Source organism: Daktulosphaira vitifoliae, unplaced genomic scaffold (genome assembly GCF_025091365.1).
Source record: "Daktulosphaira vitifoliae isolate Bord-2020 unplaced genomic scaffold, ASM2509136v1 Scaffold_5, whole genome shotgun sequence".
NCBI classification, from domain to species: domain Eukaryota; kingdom Metazoa; phylum Arthropoda; class Insecta; order Hemiptera; family Phylloxeridae; genus Daktulosphaira; species Daktulosphaira vitifoliae.
In genome coordinates, this window is record NW_026099576.1 from 31,842,044 (window position 1) to 31,858,444 (window position 16,401).

The following is a 16,401-nucleotide window of genomic DNA, read 5'->3' on the forward strand; positions in this document are numbered from 1 at the left end:
TACAATTTTATATCCCATATTTTAGCGCGAAATATATATTCATGTTTTTATACATATTATTAATAACAATTATTACTCTAATTAAAATAAGCTATTTCGTATTTGAACATTTCTGCCTTATCGATGTTGAAATGTAACTTATTTCACATAAATTTTTGATATTTTTTATTGGTCAATATGTTTAATGAACCTATAAAATGCCAGTAAAATTGTAACCAAAGATTAGTGTTTTCTTTATTTAGTGGTTAGCCTAACTTAATAAAGTAGAGTATATCTAAAAGTGTGTAGTGCCTTTAAAATCATATTAAAAATTTCGCAAAATATTATAAATATATCTCTTGTAGGTAATGTGTCTAGTTAAATTACAAAATTTTTATTTTTTAATATGCACAACTTAATATTAAATTGCATGATTAAAGCCTAAGCCTAATTAAAAACAAAGAAGATGGGCAATTTCTCATCCTTCAAAGATAAAATGGTCGCACAAGTTACGTGGCAAAAGTGCATAAAATTTGATCCTGCATTAAATAGAATGTTTATCTGAGTCACATAGAAAAAGAATTAAAAATGAAATCAGGAAAGTTAAAATATAATAAAGTATAAAATTATAATTAAAATAACAATAATATTTTATATTTTATATAAAATATTAATAAGGGGGCGTATAGTATAAGAAGCAGTAGACCATTCAGTCATTATTTTAGTGTTGATATTCAGCTGCGCTATTTGCTGTTAATTCCCGAATAGGTGAGACTGTATGGAAATTTAATTGTTATACACACCTCCAAAATTTCTTTTTATCAGTAAGCTAAAGCTAACCCTTAACACAGTCAAGAATCTAAGGAAATGATTATGATGATATAAAATATAAATAAACTACATTTATATTTTTAAAATAAATTGTTCTCTTTATTGGTTCATTTCGTAATATAGATTTTGATCAGCTACAAATACCAAACCACTATTTTTATGATGAAAATTTATGAATAAAAAGATATTGAATAATAAGTCAAATGAACTCTATAAAAACAAGGCAATAAAAATCTAATTATATGTTTATTAGCATCCTTAGATGAGAATAAGATCAACCATAGGAATGCAATACATTATTCATAGATTTTATTGAATTTAATTTTAACTTAGATATTTTTGGTTGGTTTTAAATAATTAAAAAATTGATTAGGTTTTGAATATTTCATTTGCAGCATGTTTTTAAAAACCAAAAATTACATAGCAATGCTTACTATGATTTTTATTGAAATGATTCCATATAAATAAAAAAAATAATGATTTTAACAAAATGTTGAGCTTTTTTATATATTTACTCTTAGTAGTATTTATATAATTTCTTGATAAAATATCAATCTAAACATTGTCATTATTTTAATCCTTATAACCAGTGGTCGAAGTGGGGGGGATACGGAGGGATGCCATCCCTCTACTTTTTTAAATTTACATTTTTCATATCTCAACTTATTATCTCTAAAATAATATATCCCCCTTTATATTATTCATTGTGTATTCAGATTATCGACAAAAATGGAGGGCATCCCTCCACATATTTTGAGCCACTCCGACCACTGCTTATAACATTTCTAATTTCTAGATGTCAATTTCAAACTTGCAATTTAAGCCAAAAAAAAAGTTATGGTAATAAGTTTAATATTTATTTACTATACATTTTTGTAAAAATCAACTTCAAAGGACAATAAAATAGGTTAAATATAATATTTTGATCCAAAGTATTACATAGATTATGGTTAACAATCAAAAATAAAAATCAATAATGATTAAAAAAATATATATTTTTTTAATAATTATTTTATTCGTAATTACCTTTTTTTAGTAATTATTATATATCTCAATAAACTAAAGGTGATAGATATAATCTAATTTAAAATTTTAAATCAACGCGAAAATTAGCCTAGATTATATATTTTTGTCGTTAATGAAATTTTTTTGTAGACTAATGTAAACTTTCATAATATAATGAAAAAAGTCCTAATAGTTAATGATATAATAATTATAAAGTAAAAATATTATAATTATTATAATATTTTCACTATATTCTATTTGATTAAATAAAGAAAAATATTTTGAATGTATTGTAATTTTAATTAAAAACGTATTTAATTACACACCCGTTTTTTACGTTAATTTTTCATGAAATTCATAGTTTTTATTTATAAAAAAAAATATTGTGTTAATATTATATGAGAGTTAACTTTGCTTAATGAACGTGTATAAATACTTTTATTATTTATGGTAATCTCTATTTAATTTTTCTTTTTTAATACTATTAATTTCTAATTTTTATGTTATATTATGTTAGGAATTAAAGGTATTATAAGTATAATAAATTATAATTAACTAAAACGTTTTTTTTCCAAAATCATTATTTATATAAATTAAGTGATTGTTATGACCATAGGCAGACATCAGGAGACATATGAAATTCTTTACTAATAAGAATTATACCGTAAGGGATAATATTTTTGCTTATATTTTGATATGGTTCTGACAAAAATAAGTACATTTTTCGTTTTCTCTTATTTTACGTACTACTAATTCGTTTGAATAATAATATAATAAAATAAATAATAAAAACATGTAAAATGTGCGCTTCTTATAAAAACCGTGTACTTGTCTATAACTATTTAGTCACTGTATTGTTTTGTAAAAAACTTAAAAAATTGTAAATTTCAATGCACAAAAATGATTTTTTTCTATTTCAACGAAATATATATAAATATTGAAATTTTAGTTAGCTAGTATATAAGTAATTGTATTTAATAGATAACCAAACTGTTTACAGTAATTATTATTGGGAAAAAAAATTTACGAAAACTAATCAGATAAAATTTTTTTTTACTTATGTAGAGTTCTATTTTAATTCTTAAAAAGTATCTGACGGAGTTTTTTATACTAATTGATTACTTCAAATTATTAATATACATAAACACTTACAAAACTTTCTGAAATAATTCCGTTTTAATGAATTTAGTAATTAGTTTTTAATATTTTGAAATTGTATTTAGTTATAAATTTAAATAATTAGTGGACTAATCATTTTAATTTATTTTTTAGATGAACTGTAACACAAAATTGACGAAGTAATTTTTTAAAATTTGTACAACTTAATAAATTTATAAAAGGTAATGACTATGTAAAACGAAATTGTTATTCATATGCTAATATTATTTCGGTTTATTATTAATTTCGAGCTGTTCGATATAAAATATTTTTTATAATATTATGTTTGGAATGTTATAAATATTCCAATATATTTTTTAAAATTAATTTTTTTTTATTTAATTAAAAGAAAAAAAAACCAAAGAAAAACTGCCGGTATGTATTTTTTATGTTTTATTAACTGAAATTGATTAAAAATCGTACAAATAATAATAATAATTATAAATTTATTTTCTTCTTACTGAATATTTTTGAAATATTGTTTGTTTTAAATGTGAAAATATTAATGTTTTTTATAATCAATTATTTAGTTACTAAATTTAAATTGAAACTATTAATTGGTATACTATGTTAAGCATAGATATAAAAAATCTTACATACAATGTTCGGTATAACTATTATCTTTACATGAGTGCAACTAATGTTGCCTACAATTACATGTTATGCATTTAAGTAAAAATAACGATTGTCATTAGCAAATTATATTTTTTATCATTATTATTTACTTGTATTGTATAAAATATTTACAATTAACAAATTTTTATATTTCATTTACATATAATAAAATACAAATATAAACACATATCTATTTCGTAATTAAGTATTACGGCGTCCTCTGTCTATATACTATATAAATGTTTTATTTGCAGCATTATTTATGTTGTAAATATTAACTATTTTACTGTTTAAAAAGTTGCTTACCTCTTTGACTTCATTAAATAAATAACTATCTGCAGAAATTTTATTTTTTATAATTTTATATTAGAAAATTTTAAATACATAATTTACTGTAAAGAAAGTTAAATTTGGCCACCTAAAAATCAAATATAATATTTAAAAATTACAGTTTACTATAAAAAATGTACAATATTTTAGACAGTTTTACACCTTCACTGAAAATAAAATAAAATTGTACCTATCTCCTTTAAAGTTGGAAATTTAAGTCAATTACATATAACTGACTTACATCAGTGATATAGGAAGGATTTCTTAAATAGGAAGTGTCATAGATGTAAAAATCGCAAAGAGACCGATAGTTTTAATAACCTACTTTTAAATTTTTTTTGCTTCTTAATTCATTTTGAAAAAAAAATATCATGGTAAATAGGGGCATGACCTTTGTGATCCCTTAATTAATCCAATTACTTAGGTTCTTTTGATAGTTTACTATTTTTACTATTATTTGTGTTAAGCTTCAGATGCGACACTATTATCTTTAATATTAAAATCTTTGGAGAGTTTTTTACTTTTGGGAGCTTAATTTTAGCTCATTTAAAACAAATGTCGCAAATTAATTCACTAAAAAAATGTAAAATATTATGCTGAACTTGTTTCTTATCAAACTTATGACTTTATTAAGTTGAAAAAATGTTCTATCCAGGATTGTTACGTATGAAACAATTTGTTTTAAAAGATGTTTAAAAGATGTATTACTAACGCAATCAACAACATTTTAAATTTATTTTAGTTAAATAAATTTCTTGATTTTTCAAGTTGAAAAGAAGAGGAGACAGGTTTGCGGAACACAAGAAACGATAGAAATAGGTTTAGTAATAAAATTTTTATATTTAACAAATTAAAATTCATTTGTTAAAATTGAACAAGTCAGATAAGAAAGTATTAGCTAAACCAATTTTTGCGAATCTCGAGATTAAATGTGAATGGTAGACCCTATCAAATGCCTTCTTAAAATTAGTATTAACAACATCTACTTGTTTGTTTAAGGAAAAAAAATTTCATAGAAATTGTTTGAAAGTGCATAAATTTGTTAATGTGTATTTTTTTGGTGTAAAAACTATGTTGTTGCGGTACTAAAACATTTTTAAAAAGATGAGATGATATAGAATTAACAATTTTGGAAGGATTGAAATAATGAATATCGGGCGATAATTAGTTATTTGTGATCTATTGCCTTTTTTAAAAATTGGAGTGATGTAAGTATTTTTTCAAAAAGAAGGGAAACATCCGATTTTAAAGATTAAGATTATTGAGTTCATTAGAGACATCAAAGAAGTTAATGGAGCAATCCTTAATAGGAAAACCTTAATAAATTCGAAGGATTCGATAACAGGACCATTGAAATGAAGTAAGTTCATTTTTTTTTATAATTGGACGCAAAATAGTGACTAAATAAATCTACAATATCTAGACCATCTTCAGCTGCATCATGATACAAGGATAAGGAATTAAGAAGACTAGCTCAACCTTTTATATTTTTAATAAATGACTAAAATTTCCTGGAATTAGTTTTAAGAGAATATTGGATAGGAACTTAAAGAAATATTTAATACTTTCTTAAATGTCTGTTCAAACAGGACTATCTAATATCTGAGTCTAACGAAACATTTTAAACGGTTCAAAATGACAACTCCATTTTTTTATACAAGATAAAAAAACACTATAAAAATGATGATCTTCTATAAAATTATTTTTGCTGTAAATATTTTTTATCGAGGCTTTCAATAAGTAAAGCTAATTTTAATGAAACAATTTTTGATTTTATTTGTTTCTTATTTTTTCACATACAATTTCCAGCTAATCACACACTTCACTCGCCGAAAGATTGTCACTTTCCATTCTTATTATTGTATCACACACTACTGTTCATTTGGCTTTGAATAAAATATAATCATGCAATAGAGACAGGATTATCGAAAAACTGTTTTAGAATTGTAAAGTATTTATCTTGAATTGAAAAATCCATATATGTGGAAATATTGAAATATCTTATTAATTATGGATTTAACTAGCAAAATATCCGTACTAGTTTGCATGACATTATATAAGATATGAGCTGCATAACTAAAGTCTGATATTTGAGTTTTTAAATTTTCCTTAAAATTTAAAAAACCTTTTATATTCCTTAAAAACCTTAAATCGCCAAAATTTGTGTTGGAGTTATCTTTCAAAAAAGCTACTATTTTATTGGCTAAATTGTACTTTTATAGAAAATCCACAACAAATAGTTAGCATAATAGTATGAAATGAAAATATACTTTCCAACACATTTCCTTTCATCCGATAGCCCAGATTGTTCTTTATTAATAATAAATGACGTTCATTTATCCGATTTAGAATTACTTGACATGGCCAATAAATGATTTTTTTTTTGTAAGTAGTGTTTGATATCTGATAACCCTCCATGTTTTATTAAAATAGAAATTTACAGATGATATACTGAACTTTTCCTATTTCATTGGCTTCTCTTAGAAAAGGAAACTGTGTTTACAACATTCTATTGAAACTACACCGTCTCTTTGGCATATTAAGTATTATTTTTTAAAGAGTGAAAAAAAAAATTAATATCTTAATTTAGCACAGTAAAAAAATTATAGAATAAAATTGATAAGTTCACCGATACGCGACAAATCCAAAACATAAATATGACTTCGCGAGATCATCAACTGTCAGTATCAACTAAGCTATGACACGACTTACGTCGCAAAAATGTGGTCGACACTGGTTTTGAGGGTAGATACCCGTGGGCCGTTTATTAAATGAGCGACAACACATTATTTTAAAAAAAACCGAAAAGATAAACACAGTAATAATAATCTTCGCATAATATCGCGGCACTTTCGCTGGCGTCGACGACGCAATGTCCGGCGTAATCGTTGGACGGTAAATGGTTAGCAGCGTTGTGGCGACGGTGCGCGGGTGCGGATCGGTTGGTCGACGTTGTCGCTTTCACAACGGGAGGGGACTCCCGCACCATTTGCGGCGGGTCGTCGTCGGCCGTGCGGCATTTGCTGGACTTTGCACCGTAGCGTATAACACGCGGTGTTGGTCAGTCAAATACTCATAGTAGGACGACGGCTGATAAAGATGGCACGAGTCGCGGGGCACCGTGTATAACGAAGCTACGCGGGCCGTGTCAGCTATTAATACTTATAAACGTCTAAGAGCGGAAGGACTCAGAGAACGTTAGCAAATTTGTCGTTCGGATTTTTTATTAAACGAATATAAATTATATATTTTAATATCACTGTTTGTTAGGGTGGTCCTCTGTCATAAGTGAAGCAAAAAAAAATTTTGATTGTTCAGTTGCAGGATCCTCTAAATTTTTTTATTACTATAAGTAAAACATTTTGGTGAAGTTTAGTCGTGATTGGTCAACCCCTTCCCGTGCCGCAAAAGGGTTGAAAATTTGATAAATGGGGTAGTTTTATAGTTTTTCGCTTATATTTCAATAACAAAAAATCGTACAAAAAAATGTTCAGGTATTAATTTGTAGATCTAAACTTGTTCTTTAAATATGTCATGACGTATTCCCTGATTAGACCATTATATGCACCCAGAGAAAAACCTCGATCTATATAATAAATTCATTGTTCAATTTGATAAATATATCATTACTATTGAATCAATGATATATTTATCAATATGATATTTTTTTTTCTTGTCTTGAACAATAATTATTTATAAGAATAGTTATTTTGTTCGTATTAATAAAACATTATCATAAACCCTTGATAAAATTTCTCTTTCAATTTTGATTGAGGTTTTTCTTTGGGTGTGGTCTGTAAAATTTAAAATAATAGAATAATTTAATTATTTTACAAAATCGGTTTTTTTCTATTATTTTGTTCGTATCTTACGTATTGTCGAATTTACAACAAAAAGTTTCTTATAAAATATACTTAAAATAATATTTTAAGTAAAAAAGATATATTTAAAAATTTTAAATTGATTCACCATTTCTTTTTTATTGAGAAATTTGTCTCATCATTTGGCGAAAATAACAAAAAAATACAAACAGAACTAAATTTTTTTACACTAACATATTACGAACTATCGACTAAAAAAAATAATTAAGTATAAATTTATTTCCGATTAAAAACTTTAGTTAAGTATCAAATTAATATGAACGGAGTTCTTAGAGCTTGTTTAGTACACTCAGGATACGTTTTTCTGTATTTTGAACTACCTTAAATAAAAATGAAAAGTAAGTTAAGCTAAATATTTTTATTATAAATATATTGCTGTTTAAATTACTTGTAATAATAATTGTTATTGATTTTTATTTTTATTTTTGGTGTGTTTGTTGTTGTAATCTTCCATGAGTTTAATACTTCTCTCAACATTGTCATTGACGATTTTTAGTCCATCAACAATTTTTTTCCTAATATATAGAAGGAGTCTTTTTCCAAGTCAGCTGGGTCTACATCTAAAAAAATTATGTTAATATGATATCTTTTGAATAAGTTTAAGGACTGTTTAGTGAATAATGAAGTTGGAAAATTTGTTGCTAAAAATTCAGGTACTTTTTCAATTTTAAGAGACAATTTCTTTGAACTTAATTTGTCGTCTTCTTCTAGTTTATTTTCCAAACTCAAATCATTAATCTTGGTCACAATATCTTTTTTATTTCTGCAGGGAGTCTTGTATCGAAAATAGAAAACGCAACACACTCGTCACTTAAATACCACAAATGGTTTAAAAATTTCGAAAGGAATGCATTTGCAATCTCTTTGTCATCATTTGTGTAGGCATATAAAGTTCGTATTAAGTTTATGTCATTCATGGGAGCCTCGCTTTTTGTGATAGATGTAACCCAAGATTTTATGTATACTTTTATAATGAATGTATAAATTCTTTCTAGCGCATAATCGACTTATATTTAGCCCACCAGTTGAAGAACGACCCGGTTGAGAGTTTTGATATACATCAGTATTCCAATTTTCTGATTCTTCTGATCTTAAATATTTTAAACTAATAGCTGAAAAATAATTACATTGAGGTATGTTGAAGTAATAATATAAATATGCGCAATATTTATACAAATATATTTGACTACCCGAATCTATTTCTTTAGAGGCAGTATCAAACTCAAGTCTTTTTGTTACTTCCGATTCAATTTTGTCGGCTTTTCTTTTTTCTTTATCTGATAATTTTATATCGATTCCTAGCATACAACCAGGACGACCTGGCTGTCGTTGTAAAATTAAAAACTTTTTGTCTTCTTCAAATTTTATAATTTCTAAAGATTTAAGTGAGCAATGTCAAAAAGATTATCTAAGTATTCTTGAAATGATTTAAACTTATTTAGGTGTTTTTCATTAACTCTGTTCTTTGATTTTTCTATATCTCGCTAAGTTTCATAATATTTTTTCAGCTTTTTTACACAATCGGCTTTATGTTTTGTTAGAATTCGGGCTTTACTCCAGTAAATGAGACATTTGTCTATCACTAAGTTAGAGCTTTCCGATTAAAAAAGTTTCACAACACGTAAATTAAAAAATAAGACTTGTAAACGATATTTTAAAGAAGGTAGCTTACTCCCTAATATTTGATTATTCAATGAACCGACTAAATAAATTGTTTGTCATTGCATTTTGAATAAAAATATATCTCATGTATACAAATAAAATTACATAAAAAAATCACTATTCGATATATATAATAATAACCTACAACTGTACTGAAATTTAATAAAATGTTATCAAATCATCACGATTATGATGATTTGTTAACAGTGATAACGTGTCTTAACTTATTTAACTTTTGAAAATTACGCCCTTCGTATTTTTCATACAATTACAAAAAATGGCAAGTAATTTATTACAAACAAAAATTTTCGATATTTAAAATTGAGTAACTGCTTAATTTACTTTATTGATAGTTTGCAAAATGTAAGTGTAAAAAAATTTAGTTCTGTTTGTATTTTTTTGTTATTTTCGCCAAATGATGAGACAAATTTCGCAATAAAAAAGAAATGGTGAATCAATTTAAAATTTTTAAATATATCTATTTTACTTAAAATATTATTTTAAGTATATTTTATAAGAAACTTTTTGTTGTAAATTCGACAATACGTAAGATACGAACAAAATAATAGAAAAAAACCGATTTTGTAAAATAATTAAATTATTCTATTATTTTAAATTTTACAGACCATATAATGGTCTAATCAGGGAATACGTCATAACATATTTAAAAAACAAGTTTAGATCTACAAATTAATACCTGAACATTTTTTTGTACGATTTTTTGTTATTGAAATATAAGCGAAAAATATAAAACTACTCCATTTATCAAATTTTCAAACCCTTTTGCGACACGGGAAGGGGTTGACCAATCACGACTAAACTTCACCAAAATGTTTTACTTATAGTAATTAAAAAATTTAGGGGGTCCTACAAACAAAATTTTTAAGTTCAAATTTGAGGACCACCCTACTAAACAGTATACTAAATTTCTATATTATTTACAAACGTAAATAATATAGAAATTTGTAACTGTTGGTTAGTAGTGCATGTGTCATAATTTATTTTATTCTTATCACTAATTTTAATGTTCGTAATCATTAAACCCTCATTTCACGAAAACTGTTATCTGTGACTAATAACATTGTTTTCATATATTTTATATAAAATTACTTTATATTTGTTTCAAAAATTAATTTTTTTCTCTTTTATTAATATTATTACATAATATTTATGAAAGAACGGGACTATTTTCTAAAAATGGGATAAAAAGCGCCTCATTTGTGTTTTGTCGAGATAACGGGACATGATTATCAAAAATGAACAATCCCGTTTTAAACGGGACGTATGGTCACCCTAACGTAAAGCTGTATAGCTAAACCTTCTAAGATGGTGGCGACAATGCAGACACAGAGAGAAGACCGACAACAACACCGATGGTAGTGTTACCAAATTAACACAATTCCTTGACAGCGCATTCGACCGATTTGTATCCAACAAAGAGTTTAAATTTAAGTTAAACATAGAATCATTTAAACGAGGAAATTTATAGCCATCAAATAGTAATACAGATGTATCAGAATATAAAGCTATTGTGTTATCAATAATATTGAAATTATAGTGGTATAAAGAAGGGTTAAAATTTGGAGGAAAATAATCGCATATCGTATAATCGTAATAAAAAATAATCNGAATATAAAGCTATTGTGTTATCAATAATATTGAAATTATAGTGGTATAAAGAAGGGTTAAAATTTGGAGGAAAATAATCGCAACAGAGTATTATTTTCTTATTTGAGTTAATTTTAACTTAAAATAATATTAACTCTAAAGACCGAACATCTATGTTAATTTTAATGAGATGAAAGCATTATTGACAGAAATTAGAACACCTCCATCTCTTATTAAGGAACTTGAAGCAGTGAAACTGTCACATTTAAAAACAGAATAATTAAAAATAAACAAGTTTAGATGAGTTAAAATTTTCATTTAACCATGTTTACGAGAAAAAAAACGGACAAATTGGATACAGAGATTTTAGTAATTATAAGATTAGTTTTGATATTTAAACACCTAATATTTTGATAATAACAATCAAATTGAACAAGAAGATTAATTATCCTATTTAATTATTAAGTCCGTTTCGCTATAATCCCTACGATGTTGGAGCTCATTGCAAAATTCATACATAAAATCACGTTGTCTCATGGTTTGTACTGATGAAAATCGTAAGTCTCACCATAATTAATGAGATTTGAATTTATTTTGAGAAGCAAAAATAGAGAAAACAACTTTTTTATCGTAGAAGAATTATTATACTGGCCTAGGTTTAACTAAAGTAGGTTGAATAAAAACCCATGTGAATAATAGAAGAATAAGAATAGTATGTATGTTAAGAAACTAAAGTATATTATTTACTTGAGTCAAATCATCATTCGAATCATTAGAAATAGATGTGGTTTCCAGAGAATTAATAATAAAACATAGGCTAGAGTATTATATTTGGTCGTAAAATCATTGATCTTATAAGTTAAGGTAAATAGTTTTTCGGACTTAGAGTTAATCAAAGTGTCGATACAAAGAGTTGATCATTGAGTCGTTTCAATTTAATTGATAGATTTGAACAAACTATCAATTTTAAAATATGCACAGAAATGCTCTTTAAAATCGGTGAGATATAAATGAAAAACTCTAACGTAGATTGTTTAGTTTGCCTCAGAAATTGATCAACTTAAGTACCACTCGTTGAAGTCTCCAGTCAGTTGTTAAGCGAGGCAAAATAATCAAGTGATACAATATAGGAACGAGCCAACCATCTAGTTCCAGATAGTTGATGAAAATGATAAAATATTTCCTTTCTCCATTAGAATCTATGTTTAATACATCAAGTCTTTTTGTACTCTATTCATTTTAATTAACTGAATTTAAGCCAAATTTTCTGCAAATGAAATCGATAATACTAGGAACTTTATTAGCAGCTTTTGAAATAGCACTCTTTAATGATTGGTAAATTCATCACACTACTTACTACTTCTAAGTTAGGATTATGCCGTTTCTTCAAAATGTTTATACCCGCAAAAATTATTAGCGCCATATGTGCCAATATAAACTAGATGTTTTAAATTCAAACCAAGTTTTTCAATGTGCTTATGTACATATGTATATAATAAAACTTCTGTACAAAGTTTTACTTCAATAATGCTTAGGTATTGAATTTTGATTATTTAATATTGAATACTAAAATACTTAATATATAAACATTATTTTTTCTATAATAAAGTATATTTCATTAGCTTTAATTTAAGTTATATATAAAAGTGTCAGTATTTCCGGAACACTTTCAAAAATTAAGTTGAAAAAGTTAATTTTTTGTGAAAAAGTTGTCATTTTGAATCCCACTTGTGGCCAGGTAAAGGGTCAAATTTATAAAAAAATGACAGGTAAATACCTCATGTATCTATAAAAATATAACACGGTAACACGGAGATGACTTAAACGTTTATTTGTGGCGGGTCGTCAGACGTGCGCATTTGCTTGGACTTATTACTTAGGCATACGACACGCGGTGTTAGTCAGTCAAATTACCCTATACATGTAAAGGTGTCATGGGTCACGGGTTTCTGTGTGATGTGAAACGACGCAGGATTGTGTTAATATTTAGTTTATAATATGTAAGCCGTATTAAAAGTGCCGTGATTACACATTTTTATCTAGAATTAATATTTATGAATATATATATATATATATACAGGATGATTTTTTTATCATAACCCACTCAATTACTTACTGAATAAATATAATTTAAACATTTTCTCTTAGTTATCTTTCGTTACACATTATTCTTGAATTATTAACTATGTAATACTTTTTAAGTTTAACCCTTATGCCTTAAAATGGCACCAACTTTACTTTTTTAAATGGGAACACATATTTTGAATTTAATAAAATGTTTGATTTTTTAAAATAGTAAATGGCATTTAAATTTTTAATATAACTTAATTAGTTTAATAGATATAAACATTTAAAGTTTCAAATTTTTGAGTTTAATAACAAAATAACAAAAATATCTATTGGATGCACATTAGGGTACCATTGTTTTTTGTAGAGTAAGTACCACAAACTAATAATAAATACATTTTTCAGGTAGATAATTGTGTCATTACAAAATTCAAGTAGAATACCCAAAAAATTCAAAGAAAGAGGAATCACAGTGTAAAAATTGTAAAGCTTTTAACATATATAGTCGAAGTATCAAAAGCGCATATTGATGATTAAGATCTAATATACATACAAATCTGATTAATCGAAATAAACGTAAGATCATATAAATGTTTGTAAATACTTAACCTAGGTAAGTGCGAATATTTATTTTCATGTTTTACTCCCTAAAAATACACGTAATTAACAAGAATAAAAGAATGTGAGGTTGGATATTTTATTATTCGATAACTTCAATATACTTCGACCTCAAGATATCCAAAACTAAATTCATATCTCTCTCATTATCCTTTCTACTCTTATAATTTTCCATTTTTTTTCGTTTATAACAAGGTTTACATAAAATTTAAGCATACCATAGACAGCTTATACTTTTTTCCTCTATACATTTCTATAAATTCACACAAAGTAATGACTCCATTGTTGACTTACCAGGCTTAAATACAAACTGGTTTTTAGATACCGATGTCTTATTTATTATTTTCTTATCTTACATCTTAATATTGTGACTCATAAACTTTATGTCTTTATAATTTTCACACTCTTTTACGTCTCCTATGCATTTCATAATCAACATTATAATACTATTCTTCCATTTTTTTGGTAGTTTTCTTTCTAATATACTACTTGGGATTTATACTCCTACAACTACTCGAGATCCGCCTCCCTAGTTTTTTGTTCCTAGTCTATCGTATCTCTTAAACTTCGCCTTACTTACTGTGAACTTGGATTCTTTGCACAAGTGTTTATACTGCATTCAATCTTCTCTCCTTTTGCTTTTCTGTCATACTTTAAACTGATTTTTCATACTGTCTATGATTTTCTGAATGTAAATGGTTTTTCATAAAAAAACCCACCAACAAGTTTTCTTGTTTTTCTGGTATTCTACTCCTACTTTCACCAACAATTACTCTTTAAACAACTATCCAATTTATTCTACACATCATTTATGACTTACTCCAACATTTCACACCGCCCTCTCTTTTATTGTCTTAAAAAATTATTTTCCTTTTTCAATTGCCATCACCGAATACTTGATTTTTCTCCTGTGTTCTTTTTGTTTTTGTATATTCTCTTTCCACTACACTACAACCAATGGATATGGTAATCCATTACCATAAGTTTCGCCTGAGATAATTTTACAATCGTTTACTCGCATTAAACTCTATCTATTCTACATAAAATAATCAATCTGTGATCTATTACTCCTACCCTTATAAGTTATATAATGTTCTTCCCTCTTTCTAAAATAATTATTAACCACAACTAGATCATGCGATACTGCGAAGTCCAGAATTCTTTCTCCAGCCCCATTCTTCCCACTAAAACCATACCCTCCATGTACTCTTTCATATCCTCTCCTCTCATTACCTACATATCCATTCATATCTCCACCTATCACCGCAACCTCATTACCAGGTACCCCTTGCATCACCTCATCCATCTCTCTCCAAAAAACTTCCTTGTCTATTTCACCACATCCTACTTGTGGTGCATAGGCACTTATTACATTCAGCACTTTTTCCTCGAATATCAATTTCACGACTATAATCCTGTCACTTTTTCTAGCTACTTCTACTACTTTACTTTTCATTTCCTCAACCATTATTATCCCTACACCATTCTTTGTACTATACTTTCCTGAGTATATTATTTTATAACTCTCACCTATTTCCTTTGTTTTCTTACTTTACACTTAGTTCCCTGCACACAACAATTGTAACTTTTCTCCTCTTCAATACTTCTAATAATTGTTTACTTCTAACAGTTAATGTTCCTACATTCCATATACCTATTATTACTTTTTATCTGTCACTCTCAAAATAAATTCATTATTAAAAAAAAATAAATTCAGTTTTAAGTTATATACAAGGTATCCCACCGTGATTTATTGATTTGATAATATAAACTAATGTTAAAATTAGCAAATTGTGGTTTAATTCCATTATGCTATGGAGTTCTTCAATGTGTCTTAGCGTAAATCATATGCCATGACCTTGATCTTAAAGTACTTAGCAAGGCCTTTTTTCTTTGACTATGTTTGAACGCATTGCGCCCGGTGGTATTCACGTGGGTTTGTTAACGTTTGTGGTTTTATTTTATCTTAAGTCTTTAGCTATGTCGAGGATAAGGAATGAGGTGAGTGGAATGTATGTTTGAATGTAGAATGAATTTTACAAAATATAATTATAACAATTAAATGTATTATACAAGAAATATAAAATCTTATATACACCAATGTGGATAGGGAGGGACACTTTTTACTAATGCCACAAAGGCGCTAATGTAAACAAATAATAAATTATACAAGTTAGTAAGTCTTAGAAAGATAGATGAACAAGCATTATACTTATCGGCTAAATGAAACGGCTGATGATAATGTTGAATATTGAAAAGATCAATTGAAGTCGAATGTAAGTAGCTGACCAACATTTACAATATGCTATGATCAGTATTGTGATATATCTCAGAAAATATATAGACCCAACGGCAATAAACTGAACGCACAGGGCACGACAATCGCAAAGTAGATATCTTTCTTTTACAGTAAAACGAATACAAAACTACTGGCTCGCAAACGCCATAGAACTTATAGCAGAAGAAACATTAAGATGGCGGCGACAATGCAGATATAGAGAGAATACCGACAGCAACTCGATGTAACACAACAGCAACATGTTACAACATTCGATCGATATGTATCCAACAGACTAAGTTTAACATTTTATTGTTTGTCTTCATTTCCATCCATTTTATTTTCTCCATTTTTCGTCAACATCACATT

The 16,401-nt window shown here is 26.7% G+C and overlaps 1 protein-coding gene across 2 annotated transcripts in view; it reads left to right on the forward strand.

The window, feature by feature from the left end:
- LOC126907878 (putative inorganic phosphate cotransporter) overlaps window positions 1-3,777 on the forward strand; it is a 29,810-nt gene extending 26,033 nt beyond the window's left edge. Inside the window, exons 12-13 of one of the 2 annotated variants that reach the window (XM_050689529.1) lie at window positions 1,607-1,650; window positions 3,088-3,777. In XM_050689529.1, the coding sequence (XP_050545486.1) occupies window positions 1,607-1,632 (26 nt within the window). In that variant the 3' untranslated portion in view covers window positions 1,633-1,650; window positions 3,088-3,777. The remainder of the gene's footprint in view (window positions 1-1,606; window positions 1,651-3,087) is intronic. The other variant, XM_050689530.1, reaches the window with a different exon arrangement.
- Window positions 3,778-16,401: the final 12,624 nt, after the last annotated feature.